General features: G+C 51.6%; 1 protein-coding gene across 18 annotated transcripts in view; it reads left to right on the top strand.

Moving 5' to 3' along the window:
• Positions 1-20,638, top strand: part of DNM1 (dynamin 1) — a 45,717-nt gene that overhangs the window by 9,160 nt on the left and 15,919 nt on the right. For 13 of the 18 annotated variants that reach the window (XR_003236653.2, XR_011999835.1, XR_003236652.2 and 10 more), the window contains exons 2-11: positions 5,136-5,209; positions 5,512-5,661; positions 5,976-6,179; positions 6,581-6,679; positions 6,770-6,930; positions 8,196-8,338; positions 8,480-8,615; positions 8,788-8,855; positions 11,711-11,849; positions 18,510-18,596. Coding sequence is in view for 12 of the 18 variants with exons in the window: in XM_026009408.2 (XP_025865193.1) it covers positions 5,136-5,209; positions 5,512-5,661; positions 5,976-6,179; positions 6,581-6,679; positions 6,770-6,930; positions 8,196-8,338; positions 8,480-8,615; positions 8,788-8,855; positions 11,711-11,849; positions 18,510-18,596 (1,261 nt within the window). In the remaining 6 variants the exon portion in view is untranslated. Of the gene's footprint in view, positions 1-5,135; positions 5,210-5,511; positions 5,662-5,975; positions 6,180-6,580; positions 6,680-6,769; positions 6,931-8,195; positions 8,339-8,479; positions 8,616-8,787; positions 8,856-9,957; positions 10,097-11,710; positions 11,850-18,509; positions 18,597-20,638 lie in introns of all 18 variants that reach the window. The other 5 variants (XM_026009409.2, XM_072748511.1, XM_026009418.2 and 2 more) reach the window with 1 other exon arrangement.

Raw genomic sequence — 20,638 nt, 5'->3', positions numbered from 1 at the left:
TGCTGAGGAGAGAGTTTGCACTCAGAGTCCAGAGCCCTGGGCGCCCATCCTACCCCATGACCAACTTGCTCTATGACATTGGGTAACACTCTTTTAGGCCAGCAGGGTTGCCCCAAGTGCCAGCTACCTGCCCTGCTGACTCCAGAGGACACTGGTAAACAGGACCAGCCCAATCCCTGCTCTCAGGGCATCAGAGCATCGGGGGAAACCAGGCCAGGACTGCCCTGAAATGTTCAGACCTTAGCTGGAAATTCACGGGCTGCATGATGCCTGGGGCCTCCTGGGGCAGCAGGAACAGAGAGAGACTTGTTGCTTGAAGTCACCCTCACCTCCTCCCAACCGTATTTATTGGCCCACCCCCTCCTTGGCCTCCACTCCAGCTCAGTGCTTCAGAGGGCACCTCCCAGCCTCCCCGCCTCCCCCTTGCCTTCCGCTTTCAGGGGTAAGATTTGGCTGGAAATGTCCTGGCCCACCAGCCCACTCTTCCGGCCGGGCCCCCAGGAGACCCACCTTCCAGCTCCCTCCCTGCTGCACATTTCGTGGGAGCCCGGCCTAGGTCCTCAGCTTACTCAGCAAGTTATTATTTGTAATCATAATAGCTACCATTTCTTCGGGCATCAAGTTAGATGAGCCTCACAGCAACTCATTTTACCAATGTTGAAACTGAGACTCAGAGAGGTATGGTCACTTGTTCAGAGCCACACAGCTCCTACGTGGCAGCTCTGATATTCAACACTGGGTGTGTGTGACATCAGAGCCTGGGAAAGAGGAGACCTGGGAGGAAGACAGCCGCTGGGTACGCATTAGCCAGAGCATGCTGCTTTCTGGTGTAGTTTGTATTCAACAGGACCTGGAAAGCAGCGTCCCTGAGTTCTGGCCCCAGATTTCAGGTCTTAGAGTGGAGTAGAAGAGGGTCTCCTCGGACCTCTGATGTCTTTCCTCCAGACCCCTCTGGGTGTAACAGTGCCAATTCACACAGGAAGCATGTGGTGCCTGGAGGTCCTCAGAGGTGTTTACTTCACCCTCCCTGTGCTTCAGGTTTGAAGGTGCCTCTGCAGATGGCAAGGCAAAGCCTCTTCGGGATACCACCATCTGTCCAGAATGAGTAGGGAGAGCTGGCATGCCACCATGCACCCCTCCCACATGGCTCCCAGGGCTGGTGGGCCCAGCACACTTTTCTCTGTCCTCCCTCAGCCTACACAGGAGCCGGGTGGGAGGTACAGGGTGGCACTGGCTGGAGGCCAGATCAGGCCCTAACCCCCGCTATAACAGAGTGCCGGGGACCGTGGGTCCAGGTGGAGGGCAGGAGCCATGAGCTGTTCAGTTATGCTTGCTCCTGTGAGGGTTACCTGAGCACCTACTCCTTGCCTGGCCTGTGGTGAGCATGGGAAGCCAGCAGGGAGCAAGGACCTCAGTCTGGACGTGTGAACCAGCTAGTGCTCTTTGTTGCCTGCCCAGGGTGTGAGTCCCTGGTCCCCTTTCAGCCACTTCTTCCTTCACAGCTCCTGGTGCCTCTCTGGGCCTCCATCCCCCACCTCCACTAGACAATGGTAGAGGGATGACATGGTCTCTGAAAGCTTCTCCTCCTCAGCAGGCATCTAATATTTGCATTTGCACCTAACATGCATTTGCACCTAACATTCTGTGGTCAGCATCCTGAGACCCCAGTCAGTGCTTGGAGGAGGTGGCCAGAGGGCTCTGTGGGATCTTGCATTCCTTGCTGAAATTTGGGAACTCTTCTAGAGAGGGGGTTGAGAACAGGTGGCCCCTGGGCAGCCTCCTGGGGCTGCTGAGCACCCTCTATGTAGCAGGCCTGGCCTAATCTCTTTGCATGAAGAGCTTCCATGGACCTTGCAGCCCACGTGTGGTAGCAGATGATGCCCAGTTACTATGGTGCTGGTTTAGAGGCTGAAGGTTTTGAGGCACAGAGAGTAAAGAGCCTTGTCCAGATCGCAGAATGGCCAAGGCGGGATTCGAAACCAGGGCCTCTGCCTGGCATTGGCTCCTGACCACTAAACTTGAAAAACATGAAAATGACTGTTTATTTATTTATTTTTAAATATTTTATTTATTTATTCATGAGAGACACACAGAGAGAAGCAGAGACACAGGCAGAGAGAGAAGCAGGCTCCCTGAGGAGAGCCTGATGCGGCACTAGATCCCAGGACCTCAAGATCACAACCTGAGCCAAAGGCAGACGCTCAACCATTGAGCCACCCAGGTGCCCCCAAAAATGACTATTAAAATCCATATTCCCTCTCTCCTACCCCAGCCCCACTAGATCCTCACCCAGCATATCTGAATAACACACAGTTTAATAAGCTGTCCTTGCAAGCTACATGAGGGTCTCACTCTGAGAACCTGGGCCATGACAGAGATGGGGCCTCTCCCCACCCTGCCACCCCCATCCACACCCTGGCCCCAAGAGCTCCTGGTCTGAGGAGGGGCTCTACTCCCACACATAGCCCTGCCCCTCTAATCTCTGCTTCTCATAAGCTGCTTGTCCTTTAAGTAACCCTGGGGAGGCAGTGACTTGGTGAAGCCTGCCCCAGACCCCTGACCACCCCTCCAGCTGGGCCCTGGGCTCCCTGTACCTCTCCATGCAGCGCCTCATTGACCTCCAACCTGCAGGTCTGCCAGGGCCGAGTGGGCCCATCTGTGCAGGGGAGGCCTCTCAGGGAAAAGCTCCAGGGAAGGTCCATGTCTCTGCGTAGGGGGCTTTCTGTGGGGAGTCCCATCCTTCCCAGCCCCTCCTGTAGTTTCCATGGCAACTGCTGTTGCCATGGTATTGCTGGGTGAGAAGCTGGTGGGGGAAAGGGTGGACCCCGGGCCCCCAAGCCAGCCCAGCCTCTGTAAGGACAGATGTCCTATCTCCACAGCCCTGGGGGTTCCCAAATACTAGAGGGTCACCCCCCAAAGGAGTAATGGATGGGAGAGACAAGAACACCTCCCCACCCCCCACGGCCCCGTTAATCCCCTCCTTCTCTGTGCTGCCTGGTGCATCTCCGTTCCAACACATGTCACACTGCATTGCATTATCTGTTTACTTGTCTGTCTCTCCCACCACACTGTGAGCTCCTCCTCTGGGTAGGGAGCTGTCTGACTCATCATCTCACATCCCCAGGGCCCAGCACAGGGCCTGGCACAGAGCAGCTGCTCCCAAATATGTCCTAGACTGAATGTAATTGAATTACATAAAAAGCCAAGTCTGGTGTTTTGGGTTGAAGGAGGAGCTGAGTTTGACAGGGAACTTCCCAGGCTTTGGGGTCCAACAGACCCTTGGATTTGAATCCGAGCTCTGACACTCCCATCTGGGTGACCTTGGATGAGTCACTTCATCAAGAAGCCTCAGTTACTTCATCTGTAACAGGATAATTTCTTTACTGAGCACTGTTATTGAGCATTGAGGACCAGGGGATTCAGTCAGCATTTATTAAGTGCCCCTTGTGTGCTAAGCCTTGGGCCAGACAATGGGACACCATGGTGGGCAGAAAGACACTGGCCCCACCCTTCTGAGGCTCAGTCTTGCAAAAATGAAAAGTGCTTGCCTAGCACCTGGAAATGATGAATAACTGCAGGATATGTCATCCTTCTCCTTCCCCATTGAAGTGGCTGGCTCCGCCCTATTAGCCTCTAATCTCCCCCAGAGGAACAGCAGGGCAGGAAGAAGTCTCCCCAGGGCCCTAGAGGAGGCCTGGAACCCAGCAGCCTGGGCCTATTCTGTTGTTCCTGGGACCTTCCGGGGGCCGGGGAGTGGGGAGTGGGGGTGGGGGTGCAGGAAGCTATGTGGCTCAGGTCAGGCTCTAGGCTGGGGATAGGAGACCTGGTTTCTTCTCCTGCTCTGTCCAAGTCCTGTAGGAGCTTGAATGTGTCCTTTCCCTTCTCAGGCCTCCATGTGCCTCTCTGTGAATGCGGTGGCCAACTGGATCCCTCAGGCTGTAACCTGTTCCGCCTTTTCCTGTGTCCTGGGGATCCCATGACTGCAGTTCTGACAGTCTGGTCCCTGAAGAGACCTCTACCCCCATGCTTGCGCTGGCCTGGGTGGGGCCGAGGGTGGGAGTGGATATGAGAAGAGCTGACAGGAAGAGAATCAGCACCCACAAGAGCTAGCCGAAAGGACTGCTGAGGTTGACACTGGCACCAGCAGATATCTGGGGTATAGACATCAGGTCTGGGGCAGTGACTCGGAGACCCCTCAGATCCCATCCTTCAAAGAATGGGTCTGCAAGGCATTGAAGTGCAAGGAGCTCTCACAGCAGAGTCAAACAGATCTGCATCCGGAGTCTGAACACCTCTGAGCCTCAGTGTCATCTGCAAAATAGGAATAATAGCACCTACCTCACTAGGCTATTGTGTGGAGTTCATGAGATATTGGCCACAAAGAGCCTGGCGTGCAGTAGGCACTTAAGCATGAATTCTTTTCCTTGCCTCCTCCTTCCCCCATCCCCCCTCTTCCTCAACCCCAGCCAGATGGGCCCTCCCCCAAGGGGAAGTGAGATGCTGCCCTTCCCCCACAGAGGAAGGAAGGAAGGGGAAAAGGTGCTGCTCTGTTTCCTTAAGATCCACTCTGTGGGGATCCCTGGGTGGCGCAGCGGTTTGGCGCCTGCCTTTGGCCCAGGGCGCGATCCTGGAGACCCGGGATCGAATCCCACATCGGGCTCCCGGTGCATGGAGCCTGCTTCACCCTCTGCCTGTGTCTCTGCCTCTCTCTCTCTCTCTGTGACTATCATAAATAAAAATTAAAAAAAAAAAAAAAAAAAGATCCACTCTGTGGCCACTGGCCACTTGGGCATGTGGGGCACTCCGTGCCACAGTTAAATGGCAGTGACTTGGTTGGCAGAGGGACTTCTTGTTGGTTGACAACACAGGGCATACCTGAGAGAGATCTGGGGGTTACTGGTCTGGTCTCCTGGCAGCTCATATGCATAAATCTGTGACCCAGGGTATCTGGGGGAGGTCTTGCCCACTTTTCTCAGCTGCCATCTCTCCTGAGTGACATGAAACCCTTGAGCTAAGGTGTGGTGGGCACTTTGGGAGAGAGTTGGAGCTCCCAGTGGCAGGATGTGTGCCCCCAGGACAGAGGGAGCCCATTCAGGCCTTGACTCATTGCTACTCTCACTCCCAACTCATTGCAGGGACTTCCTGCCCCGAGGGTCAGGCATTGTCACCCGAAGGCCCCTGGTCCTGCAGCTGGTCAATGCCACCACAGGTATGCGCTCTCTGGACCAGCACTCCGACCCCGCCACTCCAGCGTCCCCACCCTATCCCCAAGGAGAGGTCTGGCCTAGTCGCTGAACTTGCTTGCTTCTATGACTTTGGCACTGATTCCCCATCTGGACAGTGGGGATAAAATGCATAACAAGACATGGCGTTGTTGTGGGGAGGGAGTGGGGAGAAGGCAGTGTTTCGGGGTGTGTGTGGGTCTATTTCCAGGGGAAGATGGGACCTAGGTGGGTTGGGGTTAGAATGCTTACCCTCCCCCATTCTTCCCCACGTCCCCTTCTGGGACAGAATATGCCGAATTCCTGCACTGCAAGGGGAAGAAATTCACTGACTTCGAGGAGGTACGCCTGGAGATCGAGGCTGAGACCGACCGGGTCACCGGCACCAACAAGGGCATCTCGCCGGTGCCCATCAACCTCCGCGTCTACTCGCCTCAGGGTGAGGAGTCGAGTTCCCACCCCAGGCCGTCGGGCTCCCTGTCTTAGATCCGCCCCCACGGCGACCCCCGCCCCCCCCCCCCCGCCCATCCTACCCCAAGCTCCACCCCGCCACGACTCCGCCCACCTCTGGCCACGCCTCTAATGCCCTACCCGCGCCCCGCCCCCCCCCTGCTTTGGTCCCGCGTTTCCCTAATCCCGTGCACCTGCCGCCACTCTCCCAAGCGGATCCTCTCTAAACGCCCCGTACCCTAATCCGCCCGCCCCACGGCCACGCCCCTCGCCTTGAGCCCGCCCTCTCGCCACCCTGTCCAGTCCTGAATCTGACACTGGTGGACCTACCCGGAATGACCAAGGTCCCAGTGGGGGACCAACCTCCTGACATCGAGTTCCAGATCCGGGACATGCTTATGCAGTTCGTCACCAAAGAGAACTGCCTCATCCTGGCTGTGTCCCCCGCCAACTCCGACCTGGCCAACTCTGATGCTCTCAAGGTTGCCAAGGAGGTGGACCCCCAGGGTAGGTTCCTAAGGGGAGCAGAAGTACAAGGCCCTGGGGCTCTATTCTCAGCTCCAGGAGGAGCCCCTCTGGGAAGAATAAATGAGGTGGGAGAGGGGCACTCTAGTGGCTCAGTGGTTGAGTGTCTGCCTTTGGTTCAGGTCGTGATCCCAGGGCCCCTGAATCAAGTCCCGCATCAGGCTCCCCTCAGGGAGCTTGCTTCTCCCTCTGCCTATGCCTCTGCCTCTCTGTGTGTCTCCCAGGAATTAAAAAATTCTTTAAATGAGGCTGGAGAGCAGAGGCAGGTAGTGGGTGAGGGAGGGTGTGGGTAGGGAGATGTGGGAAGCAGGTGGAGAGCATGTGGTCTCCGTTGTGAGGAGAGCATGTGCAGATGTAGGTGACCCTCTCCTGCTGTCCCCTAGGTCAACGCACCATCGGGGTCATCACCAAGCTAGATCTGATGGATGAGGGCACAGATGCCCGAGATGTGCTGGAGAATAAGCTCCTTCCCCTGCGCAGAGGTAGGCAGGCTCTCCGACCCACTCCACCTGCCCTTCTTTACCCCACCCTGTGCAAGGCTGGTTGCCCCTGACTTCGGCCCCCTTCCACAGGCTACATAGGGGTGGTAAACCGAAGCCAGAAGGACATTGATGGCAAGAAGGACATCTCAGCTGCCTTGGCCGCTGAACGCAAATTCTTTCTCTCCCACCCATCCTACCGCCACTTGGCGGACCGCATGGGCACACCCTACCTACAGAAGGTCCTCAACCAGGTAAGGAACTCAGGCCTGGGGAAAGCAGCACGGGGACAGGTATATTTAAATGTATTTTGTGAAGGTGACCAACAGAGGTTAGTGTCCTCATCATGCAGATGAACAGAGACCCAGAACACAAAGCAACTTGCCCGCAGCCCCACAGCAAGGTAGCAGCAGAGCTTCACTGACTTTTCCCTGACAGGGGCCTAGGAAGGGAGTCCTGTAGCCCCTCAGAATGGAGTGAGGATCCAGACCTTGCACTGACAAGGGCTTGGGTTTGGGAGCCATTATTAGAGTGTACTTGGCTGAAGGCCTTGCTTCCTTCTGAAGTGGGGAGAGGCTCATCTGGAGACAGGAACAGGCAATCCCAGGGGCTTCCCTAAGATATTTCTCCATCTGGAATGGGGCTTTCAGAACTGAGCCATGTGTGTATGTGTATGTGATGATGGAAGAAAAGCAGTGGGGAAGGCAGTGTGGTGTAGGGGCAGAACCAGGGACTCTGGAAGCCACAGACCTGACACACCAGCTCTCTGAACCTCTATTTTTGCATCTGTAAAATGGTGATGTTGGTGATAAGACCCTGCTTCATAAGATCATTGTGCAACTTCAGGGAGATACTGTGTACGAGGACCTAGCCAGAGTGAGCCCCAGAACTTGAGAATTATCGTACCAGAGGTCTAAACTCAGAGGGTTGCCCTTTGGCCATCCTTGCCCCAGACACATTTTATTTGGCCCTCATGGTGTCTAAAAATAGTCCATTAGTCAAAAATCCGGTAATTTCAAATAAAAATCTAGACTTCTGGTTTCTATTGAAAATTGCGTGGGGCACCTGGCAGGCTCTGTCAGTAAAGCATACACCCTTGATCTCAGGGTTATAAGTTTGAGCCCCACACTGGGGGTAAAGGTTATGTAAAAATAAAATCTTTAAAAAACAAAGGAAGAAAGAAAAAGAAAGAAAGAAAGAAAGAAAGAAAGAAAGAAAGAAAGAAAGAAAGAAAAAGAGAAAGAAAGAGAAAGAAAGAAAGAAAAAAAGAAAGAAAGAAAAAGAAAATTGTGTTGTTCACTCACAAATTCAGTTAATACACCTACTGTATTCCAAGCCCTGGCCTTGGCAGCTCTCCTCCTCGATCCTGGTGGGTTGGATCGTGGCTGCCTTCTACATCTCTCAATCTCACCACATCCGCAGGTCCCATGGCACTCCGGTCTCTGCTTGGCCCTGTGGGCATCTCCATTTGTGACCATGGCTTTAACCCCTGTCTCATCCGCTTCCCCTCCCCCCTCAGCAACTGACCAACCACATCCGGGACACACTGCCGGGGCTCCGGAACAGGCTGCAGAGCCAGCTACTGTCCATTGAGAAGGAGGTGGAGGAGTACAAGAACTTCCGACCTGATGACCCAGCACGCAAGACCAAGGCCCTGCTGCAGTGAGGCCCGCCCCAACTCCTGACACCCCAGCACTGAGCTGTCCCTCTGCACCGTGCTCTCTCAGGGCTCCCTCCACCCAGGGCTCCCTGCACAAGGCTGCTGCAGCCCCCTCATGCCATCCCACTCTCTCCGTCCCCCAGGATGGTCCAGCAGTTTGCTGTGGACTTTGAGAAGCGCATTGAGGGCTCCGGGGACCAGATTGACACCTATGAACTGTCAGGGGGAGCTCGCATCAACCGGATCTTCCATGAGCGCTTCCCCTTTGAGCTAGTCAAGGTAGGACAGTCTCCCCAGGGGCAGAGTGGGGGAGCTTAGGACTACCCACCCTGCCCTCCAGGACTTCCACATGAACCTTTGCTGACCTGGTGCCGCTAGGGAGTGGGGCCTCTGTCTTGGCCTTCTAGGGAGCAGGAAGGCCTGACCAGCTGCCTCTTGCTCTCCTGCACAGATGGAGTTTGATGAGAAGGAGCTCCGGAGAGAGATCAGCTACGCCATCAAGAATATCCATGGCATTAGGCACGTATTGGGACCGGGGAAAGGGGCTGAGCCCTGGAAGGCAGAGGGGGTCTCATGCCAAGGCACAGGGAGTGATAAAGTGAGCCGCCCTCAGGAAGGACCAAGAGCCCTGGTCCCCCATCCTCTCCACCCTTTCTGGCTCCCAGCTCAGACAAGCCCGAGCTGGGGGAGGTGGATGAGAGGCTTGCTGTCCTCCTTTGCTGTCCCTGGGAGCAGGGCCTGGAGGCTGGACCAGCTGGGCAGAGCCCAGGACATAGGTGACATAGGAGGCTGGGGAAGCATCCTCTGGGCTTGGGCCCCCTGCCCATCCTCAGGATGAGACAGTTTCCTCCAGTCCTATCCAGGTAGCTGCACAAAGCTGCCAAAAGCACTGGGGAGGGCCTGGGATGGAGCATCTAGGCATTGGCCTGTGTCCTTTTATGATGAAACAGGGTCTTTCAACCTTCCAGACCCTCCCATAGTCTCATTAGGCCAAAGTGGGTCTCACTCCACACCACCTCCCTCCTTCCAGCCAACGCCATGGCCTTTGAAACAGGAAGAGGGATTGGAAAAAAGACAAAAGCTTAGCCCCCTTCTAGGACCCAGATCTACATTGTTCATGTAACAAGAACATTTAAAGCACCTGCTATGTGCCAGGGAGTGAACAAGACCAAAATGTCCCTGCTTTTATACAGATTCAATTCCAAGGTTTGGCATGGAATTTACAAACTGATAACTGTATTGGCCACGACACAGAAAAAAAACTTCTCTCTTAGTCTTAAAATAAAATGTTTTATTCCCAGAGAGGCTCTTAAAGAGAACCCAGTTTGGCAGTTTCCGTACCATTTCTGGCCAGAGAACCTTTTGTGTGAACAGAATCTTCAGAGGAAGCAGGACATACATAATTATAAGCAGACCTTGCCTTGCCCCAAAGAGCATCAATTCAATGTCCTCCATTAGAATCCCTCCCACCCATTTTACAGATGAGGACACTGAAGCCCAGAGAGGGGTAATAGCGGGAGGACCCCAAGGAGAAATCAGGGGGTCGGGTGGGCCCTGGCCTAGCACTCCTGGTAGGAGCTGGCCTGTGACACTGTGCCCTTCTCCCGCTCCGGGCGTTCAGAACGGGGCTCTTTACCCCAGACATGGCTTTTGAGACCATTGTGAAAAAGCAGGTGAAGAAGATCCGAGAACCGTGTCTCAAGTGTGTGGACATGGTTATCTCGGAGCTAATCAGCACGGTTAGACAGTGCACCAAGAAGGTAACCCGGTGGCCCGGGCCAGCCCCCCCACCTCTGTCCCCATCCTGCACTGCTGCCAGGCGCTCTTTCCCCACACCCCCCACTGCCTCCTCGGTAGCATGTACAGACCTCAGCGGGGTGGGGGAGGCAGGCCACCCCAGACCCAGACAGGGGGCCTCTCTGAAGGGGCTTTACCCACCCCCTGGACCCCAGGCGCAAGGGATTAGACATTGATAAGACAGGTGTGATGATGGATGTCCTGAGAGCCCACTAAGAGCTCCTCCAGCTCAGGGAGGATAGGCCTTGAGGGGCCCTCCCCCTTCCAGCTTTGGGAGTCCTCTTTGGAGGTTCCAGGGAGGGAACACCTTGGCCCTGCAGACAGGTGAGATACAGGGCCTTCTTGGGTGCTGCTCTGGGGGTCTGGATGGCTAGAGGGGTGCAGAGGACCCAGGTCTAGCAGGTACCCTGACTCCCCACTGTCTTTCATCCTCTCCATTCTCACCTCAGCCTCACTTAGGACTCTCACTCAAGACCCTTGCCTTCCCTTCCATCCATATCCAACCTTCCAGGGACAGAGTCCTCTTCCATCTGTTCTGTCATCTGAGCCTCACAAGAACCACCCAAGGAGGGCAGGCCAGGGAGGATGGCACCCAGGCCACAAGAGGGAAACTGAGGCTTAGGCAATTGAGTGACTTGTCCAAGGTCATATGAGCTAGCAGGTGGCAGAGCTGTTACTTGAAGCCAAGGCTTTGGACTCCAAATCTAGTATTTGTTTGATTCCGCCCTCAGCCTCCCTCCCTTTCCTCTCCCCACTGCTGCCCTGGCCCCTCTCTACCACCACCTCCACTCTTTCTGTCTTTCCTTTTCTCTTTTTCTGTCTTTCCCAGCTGAGTTCCTCCAGACCATTTGGAGGAGAGGCAAAGGATGCCCCTTGAGGAGAAAGAGAAGGGCAGGAGTAGAACAGGGAGCTGGAGAGTGGAGGTCAGGCAGCTACACAGCAACTCCAGGAGGCATCATCTGCACCGAGATCTAGGCAAATGGAGCCCCTGGAGTTGTGCAGTGCATAGCCTGGGCAGCTGGGTGCAGCAATCCTGGCGGAGATAGGGAATTGTGCTAGGCTTTGGAGTCAGGATGAAGTGGATGTAGAAGGTGCTGGCAAACCTTGAATTGAAGAGAATGGGTGGGTGGGGTCCTGGCCTGGGTCAGCCCCTTAGGAGGACCCAAGGCTGTGACAAAGACAGCATTGGAAAAGACAGAGAGGGCCGGCTCAGTGTAGCTGAGGAGGGGCTGGGGGGCAAGCCCTGGGGAGACAATCTGAACTCAGTAAGTGGTCTTGTATGGAGCAGAGGCTTTGTCCCTCAGAAGCCCCCTGCCCCATACCCACAGAGCCCTGGGGGATATTTGGCAGCACCTGGGAGGTGCCAACCCTGGGTGGTGGTAGGGAGGGCCGGTTCCACACTCACATTGTCTTCTGTTCTCTCTCTCTTTCTCTGTGTCGGTGTCTCTCTCTCTTCCCCCATGCCCGTGCCATCCTCCACTCCTGAATCCTGGCTCTGCTTGGCTTTCACTCCCCTCCTTCTCCCCACCTGCCCGTGGCTGCTCCTCCTCCCGTCCCCTCCTTCTCCCTGGGTGCAGGACGGGCCTCTTCACACCTGACCTCGCTTTTGAAGCCACAGTGAAAAAGCAGGTGCAGAAGCTCAAAGAGCCCAGTATCAAGTGTGTGGATATGGTAGTCAGTGAGCTCACGGCCACCATCAGAAAGTGTAGCGAAAAGGTATGAGGGCCGCCAGGGCGGGGCTGGGCCTGGCCGTCCCTTCCTTCTGGCCATGGACTCCCGTGGGCAGAACCATCTGCTGAGCAGGCCAGGCAGCCTCTCAGCTGCCCACGGGGACCCAGATGCCTGTGCTGGCCGGGTGATTCCGGGCCCTTAGTTTTCATGATAGCTTAAAACCCTCAGTCTGCTTATACTTACCATCCTTTTAGGCTCCCAGCTCCGCTACAAGACTTTGCTCCAACCCAAGCATCCTTTTCACCGACAAGAATGACAATGGTGACAATGATGAGAAGGGGATGGCTGATGTTGATTGAACACATATTAGGTGCCAAGCACTGAGCTCAGTGCTCATCCTTGTTATCTGACTTAAGCCTCCCCAACAATCCTAAGAAGTGGGTAGTGTTAATCCCATTTTACAGATGAATAAACTGAGTCTCAGAAGAGAAGAGAGGAGCAGGATTCAGATTTAGGGAAGCTGAGGGAATAGATCTGGGATCCAGGCCTCCTGGGGTGGGGGGAAGCTATCCCAGTTCCTCAAAACCAATTTGCCTAAAAGCATATTGGATTACTCACTTTATAGTAATCCATATGCATTTAACAGGATCAGCCTCTTTTGGGTCTGTGAACTTTTAAATGCCTTCTTCCTATTTGTCTACTTTTGGGCATTGTGAGGATTTTTAGCCAGATCTTCTGAAGGCAGTTCTTCCCAGGGGAGTGCAGGAGAATCAGTTGCCTTGGGGAGCCTTCCTAGGATTCAGATGCCCCTGTCCAGCAAGCTGAATCAGAATCTCAGGAAGAGCCCAGCCTTGCCTATACTTGAAAAAGCTCCCTATGCTGGGAGGTGGGGTCACTTCTGCCTCAACTTCATATTTAATTAGTTTCACGGGTTTCGTGAGTCACGTGCACCCCTTTCGTTATCCTGTCTCATTTTGCCCACTTTTATGCCTAATGTGGACAGTAGGTAAATTAGCATCCACTCCATGCCTTTTCCAGGTGGAATAAGATCTGGGCTGGACTCCCCACTGCATAGTATTTATCGTGACATCTGAGTCATGGTCCTACTGCACTGTGAATACTAAACAACACAATCTTACTTTTGTTAAACTTTAAAAATTACTGAGTTTATTTTTTTTTTTAAGATTTTATTTATTTGAGAGAGAGAGAGAGCACGAGCAGGGTTGGAGAGACAAGGAGAGAGAAAGAAACAGACTCCCTCCTGAGCAGGGAGGCTGATGCAGGGCTCGATCCCACTTTCCTGGGATCATGACCTGAGCTGAAGGCAGGTGCTATACCGACTGAGCCACTCAGACACTCCTACTGAATTTATTTGAAGCTGCCTCAAATCTCTTTACAAAAGAAGACAAGATATAATTAAATTTATTTAAATTTTAGCTTTTCATTATAAAACTCTGTGTACATATATACATATATATAGTCTCGATTTTTATTTATTTATTTATTTATTTATTTATTTATTTTAAGATTTTATTTATTTATTCATGAGAGACATACAGAGAGAGAGGCAGAGACACAGGCAGAGGGAGAAGCAGGCTCCATGCAGGAAGACTGATATGGGACTCGATCCCAGGTCTCCAGGATCACACCCCGGGCTGCAGGCGGCGCTAAACCGCTGCGCCACCAGGGCTACCCCGACACTCCTTTTTAAAAAATGAAATTATCAGTATTGATTTTGTTCTGATCATACATGATTGTCATAAAAATACTCAAATAGCACAGAGAAAGCAAGTCCCTATAATTGTACAACCCTAAAGACAAGGACTACTAACTTTCTAACTAATTACAAATATACAGCAATTTCAACCTAAATAGGATCATACTATACTCATTGATTCCAGAACTCTTTTTTACCAAGCAGTGTGTCATGGAATCCTTGTACGTAACTACAGGAAGATCCACCCTTGAACCGCTGAATCATATTCCACTGTAGGAAGGTGGTATCTATATATTCAAGATCCTATTGACATTTTGATTGTTTCTAACTTTTTTTCTTCTACAAATAGTGCTGCAGTAAACATCCTTACAGATGTACTAATAGTACGTATCCTGTGGGCGTATCTTTAGGGCAAATTCCTAGACAGAGAATGACCAGTCAGTGGAAATGAGCATTCACAATTTTGGTAACTTCCCTACTTCCCCAAGATTGCCCTCCAAAAAGTTTTTACCAATTTGTCCTCCAAATCTTTTTTTCTTTTTTAAAGATTTATTTCTTTATTTTGAGGGAGTAGAGGGCAGAGGGAAAGGGAGAGAGAAAATCCCAAACAGACTCCCTGCTGAGTGTGGAGCCTGACACAGGGCTAGATCTGTGACCCAGAGACCATGACCTGAGCCGAAATCTTGAGTTGGATGTTTAACTAACTGAGCCACCCAGACACCCCCTCCAATTTTTTTTTCTACACATAGATTTATTTACTCTGTTAGGTAGTCACACTGTGAATATATTAGTATCCTGCTTTTTCTTTTAGTAACACATGTTTTGGTGGGGTATATTACATAGTCTACATAAATCTATTTTAGTGGTTGCATAATATTCTACTAAACAGATTTATCATGGTTTACATAACAGCTTTTCTATTGGTGAACATTTACTTTTTATTTTATTTATTTTTTAAAAGATTGTATTTATTTGACAGAGGGAAAGAGAGCACAAACAGGGGGAGTGGCAGGCAAAAGGAGAGGGAGAAGCAGGCTCCTCACAAAGCAAGGAGCCTGATATGGGACTCCATCCCAGGTCTCTGGGGTCATGACCTGAGCCAAAGGTAGATGCTTAACAAACTGAGCCACCCAGATGCCCCTTTATTTTTTAAAAATATTTATTTATTTATTTTAGAAAGAGAGAGCATGAGCAGGAGGGGCAGAGAGAGAGAAAGGATCTCACACAGACTCCAAGCTCAGCGTGGAGCCTGATGCAGGGCTCAATCTCACAACCCTGAGATTAGGACCTGAGCCAAATCCAAGAGTCCAACACTTAAAACCCCTGTGCCACCCAGGCACCCCGATTGGTGAACATTTAAATTGTCTCCAGTTTTTTCAATATTATAAATAATATGGCAATGAACATCTTTTTTTTTTTTTTTAAGATTTTATTTATTTATTCATGAAAGACACAGAGAGAGAGAGAGAGGCTGAGACTCCGGCAGAGGAAGAAGCCAGCTCCATGCAGGGAGCCCGGTGTGGGACTCGATCCTAGGACTCCAGGATCACACTCTGGGCCAAAGGGGGCGCTAAACCACTGAGCCACCCAGGGATCCCCCTCTTTTTTTTTTTTTTTTAAGTAATCTCTACGAACAACATGGGCCTTTAACTCATAATCCGAGATTGAGAGTCACATGCTTAACCAACTGAGCCAGCCAGGTGCTCCTGAACCTCTTTTCCTATATAAATGTCTATTTTTCTTTCTTTAGGATTTTTTCCCCTTGGGATAGATTCCTAGAAAACTGATTACTAGATACAAACATTTAAAACCTGTGAAACACTCTACTGAATTGCATTCCGAAGGAAAGCAGTAATTATAGTAAATGGTGAAATTTTGGAAATAACCCCAGATATCCATCAGGAGGGAATCGATTATGTAAAATATCATGCAGTCAATGGCAGACTATAGCCATTAAAAGGGCAAGGTATATTTATTTCCATTCACATGTCCCTCCACAATGTACTGTTGAAAAAAAGCAGGTTTCAGAAGACAATATAGTATTTGGGGGGAAGAAATAATATATATAAATTACAAAATTCCAAAGTCATAGCCACCAAATTGCCAACCATTCTTTTAAAAGAGGGCAAGGAAAATAGGAATTTTTCCATTTCTACTTTGCAAATTTTATTTTATTTTAATTTTAAGATTTTATTTATTTATTCATGAGAGACACAGAGAGAGACAGAGGAACAGACACAGGCACAGGCAGAAGCAGGCTCCATACAGGGAGCCTGACGTGGGACTCAATCCCGGGTCTCCAGGATCACGCTCTGGGATGAAGGGGGCGCTAAACCGCTGAGCCACCTGGGCTGCCCTGCTTTGCAAATTTTAGCCTTACAGTGAGTCTGTAGATTTTGTCAGCAGGAATCTTAATTAACAAAAAGGAAAGCTTATAAATTATTTTTTAAAATAATGTTGCCTTTTGATTTATTTAATGAACAGTAATTATTATTTTTTCTTTACATGACAAAAATCCACCCATCTTCTTTATTTTTTTCTTTCCCAAGTCTAAATTTAGTAAGGTACCCCTGCCGGAAGCTTCTAAATAGTCAATTCTAACTCTTCCCAGGCCTGCTGGGATTACAACTTTCCTCTCTGGATGAAATCTGGAGTTTAATGACGCCCATGGGATGTGCTGCTCAATCTTCCTGACAACCCTAAGAGGGAAAGGTGCTGTTACTGCCCCATTTCACACACGGAGAAACCGAGGCTCGCAGAAGCTGGCAGTCACTTTCCTAAGGAGAGTCAGCAGGGCAGGGGCTGGCTTTGAAACAAGCCCAGGCCCGCATCCTTGGCCACTAACTCACAGGCTCCGAGCTGACTGCCCCGCTCAGCCAAGGACTGGGAGAGAAATGTTCCATTTTAAAAACTGGCTAAAAGTCCTGGAAATGCTCAGAGACAGCCAGAATGGAAAAAGATGCTCAAAGGGAACAGAACTTCTCAAAGAGGCTGAGGCTGCCCTGTCATGTGTGACACGTGGAAAACTTGACACATGTAACATACAGGCGGTTAGTGGGAGAATTGGTCATGCTCTTTGGCAAATTGTTCCCTGTTCCCTCTTTGCCCACCTCTCCCCACCCCTCCACCCCCCTGCCACAGCCCTGCCCTGGGAGGAAGCACTTGGGACCACCTTAGAGGAAGTGACTCAGTCCTGAATCTCTGTCCCAAGTTGGCAACTAAGGAGTGGGAGCCCCTCCTTAGGCCTCATGGGGTAGCGAGTCCACCAGACCCGTCTGGCTAGTGTTTGTTCTGAAGGCCTGGTCTCGGGCTATCTCTCCTCCAGATCCTCTTTGCTTGGCCACGTCAGCCACACCTTGGCATAGCCATGGGATGGTCAGGGGTGGAGGGGGAAGATGAGCCATCTCTCACATCTACCTCTCCTGGGCATCCAGGGCACCACTTTCCTCCCCATCCTGCTGCCTCTCCCCATGCCCCCCCCACACCCCGCCCCATCTCCTTGGCCTCCATCTTGCCCTCAGGATCACCACCTGTGACCCAGGCACACTAACCTCCAGGTCTCTTCCTGCATAAGGAGATTTACCTGAGGGGCCCCACCCAGGCATGGGAAGAGGGATGGGACTGGTTCAAGATTTGCCCGACCTGGGTCCCATGTGACCACCACCAAGTGGTGAGGGCAGCCCAGCAGGACTCCTGTGAGTGGACTCCCCATCATCAGCTCAATGAGGCCCCCTCCCTGAAGAGGAGCTTGCTCATGAACCAGAAGGGCTGATGTCCACTCACCCTGAAGAGGAAGGCAAAGACATCCATCCTTCATTCATTCTCTCATTCCTTCAACCTGCCCTCTCTGAGCCCCAGGCATGTGCCTGGCTCTGCTCCTGCCCTCAGGGCAATGACAATCCAGTTGTTGGGTGTGTGTGGGGGGGGGCATAGAGAGGCCCCTAACCCAGTTCTTGGGGTAGTTAGGGTAGACTTTCTGGAGGAGGTGGCATCCAACAGTCCTGCAGGAGAATGAAGCAATGTGAGATTTGTCCAGAATCCCATTGAGCTGAGGGCAGAGTTCACAGAGGGAGGAGGTTTTAGAGTAACTTCCCCTTGGGCCTCAGTTGATAAAAATTGGAGGGACGTGGGTACCCGTGAGCTCCTACTCCAAAGGAGCGGGGTAGAGACAGGTTGGCTGGGCAGATGTTGCTGGGGATGATGGTGCCAGGCGGGGGCATGCAAAGGGAGGCAAAATCGCGTGGATTCTACCAAGAGGGCCCGGGGTCCAGCCAGGCCCCCGCGGGGTACTGCTCATGCTGCTGGCACCCCACTCCGCATGCCTCCTGCCCTGTGCCCTCGCATGCTTGCCTGTGGCTCCTGCATGTCCTGTATGTGCCTGCTGGCTTCCCCCTGCCCCCTCCCTCAGCTCTGACAAGGACCATTGCCTGTCCCCAGCCTGACTCAGGAGGCCAACTGGCACCTCGGGCCCTGCCCTCCCCGGATTCTTCCTGGATAGGAATCTCAAGGCTGTTCTCTGCCTGATTCCCCACCTGACTGTCCCTCCAAGCCTTTGGGAGGACAAGGCATAGCTCTGGGGTCAGCGAAAGCTTTGGGGGCTGATGGGCCCCCAAACAGAGGCCTCAGTCGAATAGTCTGTTTCCAAGAGGCCACTACCAAGGTGAAAGAGGAGGCCAAGCCCTATGGCACTTCTGCCCATGGGAACTCACTGCCCTCCCCCCAAAGCTGCCCAAGTAGGCCAGGGACGAGGGCCTAGAACCGGAAAGACCCTCGAGTTGTCATTTGGAACCCACACTTGGGGGAGAAGGTGGCCGTGGCTTGGTGCCTTCAGCTTCCTGGGGACCCCAGGCCTCTCTTCCCCTCATCCCGGGCCTTCTGTGTGTGCCTCCCACCCCACGCCCCTGGATCCCCAGATTCTGGTGGGGTGGAGGAGCTCCCCGCCAGTGCCCCCTGTGTACGTGGCTCTCTCCCCTCCCGCCCCTCCCCAGCTGCAGCAGTACCCCCGGCTGCGGGAGGAGATGGAGCGCATCGTGACCACCCATATCCGGGAGCGTGAGGGTCGCACCAAGGAGCAGGTGAGTCCACAGCCCCTCCTGCCCCTGGGCCCTCCTCCCTCTCCTTCCCATTTTGCCTCTTCTGTCTCTGTCTCCCTCACACTTTCTGGCCTCACACTCTCTGCTTCTCTCTCTTTTTTTACTGTGGGAAAATATGTACAATGTAAAACATACCACCTTGACCACCTCTCAATGAGCGGGTCAGTGGTATAAAGCATATTCACACTGTTGTGCCACCGTCATCCCCCCCCCATCTGTTGTCTCCAGAACCTTTTAATATTCCTCAGATGAAGCTCTGTGCCATTAAACAGTGACTCTCCAGCCCCTGCCTTCCCCCAGCCCCTGGCAACCACCAATCTACTTTGTGTTCCTACGAATTTAACAACTCTAGGAACCTCGTATAAGTGGAATCCTATAACCATGGTCTTTTTGTGTCTGGCTTATAACACTTAGCTAAAAAAAAACCACTTAGCATAATTTTCTCAAGGTCCATCTATGCCAGGTGTCAGAATTCACTTCTTTAAAAACAAAAATTTAACCTCAATTAATTAACATATAGCGTATTATTGGTTTCAGAGGTAGAGGTCAGTGGTTCATCAGTTCCAATGCTCAGTATGTCATGTGCCCTCCTTAATGCCCATCACCCAGTTACATCATCCCGCTACCCTCCTCCAGCCACCCTCAATTTGTTTCCTATGATTAAGAGTCTCTTATGGTTTGTCTCCCTCTCTGATTTTGTCTTGTTTTATATTTCCCTCCCTTGACCTATGCTCCTCTGTTTTGTTTCTTAAATTCCACACAAGTGAAATCACGTGATCATTGTCTTTCTCTGATTGACTTATTTCACTTAGAATAATACCCTCTAGTTCCATCTATGTCATTACAAATGTCAAGGTTTCGGTCTTTTGGTGGCTGAGTAATATTTCATCATAATACTCATCATATATATATATATATGATATATATATATATATATATATCACATCTTATTTTTTAAACTTTTTTTTTTAAGATTTATTTATTTATTCATTCAGAGAGAGAGAAAGAGAGAGGCAGAGACACAGGCAGAGAGAGAAGTGGGCTTCATGCAGGAAGCCCGATGCAGGACTCAATCCGGGGTCTCCAGGATCACGCCCTGGGCTACAGGCGGCGCTAAACTGCTGCGCCACCGGGGCTGCCCTATGCCACATCTTATTTGTCCATTTGTCTGTCAGTGGACATCTGGGCTTTTTCCATAGTTTGGCTGCTGTGGACATTGCTGCTATGAACATTGGGTCGTAGGTGCCCCTTCTGAATTCCCTTCCTTTCTAAGGAATACCTGAACAGTATTCTATTGCCTGTATATGCTTTCATTTCATTTCAATAGTTTATCAGATATTCATTCATTCAATCACAAACATAGTCACTCAATGCCACCCCTGAGCTGGGAGGAGCAGAGATGAGCAGGCCCCTTCCTGGCCCTCATGAGGCTCATGGGCAAGTCCTCCTTACTTGTCCAACTCTCTGTCACCTTTCTATCTATACCTGCTTCTGGCTTCCAATTCCTAGCCTCCATCCTCACACGCCCTTTCTCCACCACGGTGCTGCCGCCCCAGTCATTCACATCTTTTTTGTAAGTTTTGAATCCTCACTGATCTCTTTAATTACGAAAGTGATAAATACTTAATAAAATATTCAGCCCCGCTCACAATCTCTCTCAAAAATAAGTAAAATCTTTTTTTAAAAAAGAGAGATCTTATCTATTTATTTGAGAGAGAGAGTGAGAGAGAGCACAAGTTGGGGGGGAGGGCAGAGGGAGAGGGACAAGCAGACTCCCCACTGAGCAGGGAGTTTGATGAGAGGGCTCAGTCCCAGGACCCTGGGATCATGACCTGAGCCGAAGGCAGATGCTTAACCCACTGAACCACCCAGGTGCCCCAAGGCATTTTCCCCCTAGGCATATACACATTCCAGATTCCATCTTAATCTTCAGTAACTGCAGTCCTGCTGTGTGTCTTGTCTTTTTCCTCTAAAGATAATTGTAGTAGCTAACATCTGTTGAGTGCCCATTACATGTCAGACAT

This window comes from Vulpes vulpes, chromosome 2 (genome assembly GCF_048418805.1).
Source record: "Vulpes vulpes isolate BD-2025 chromosome 2, VulVul3, whole genome shotgun sequence".
Lineage (NCBI taxonomy): Eukaryota > Metazoa > Chordata > Mammalia > Carnivora > Canidae > Vulpes > Vulpes vulpes.
Note: the sequence above shows the minus strand (reverse complement) of the source record. Positions and strands in the feature narration are given on the sequence as shown.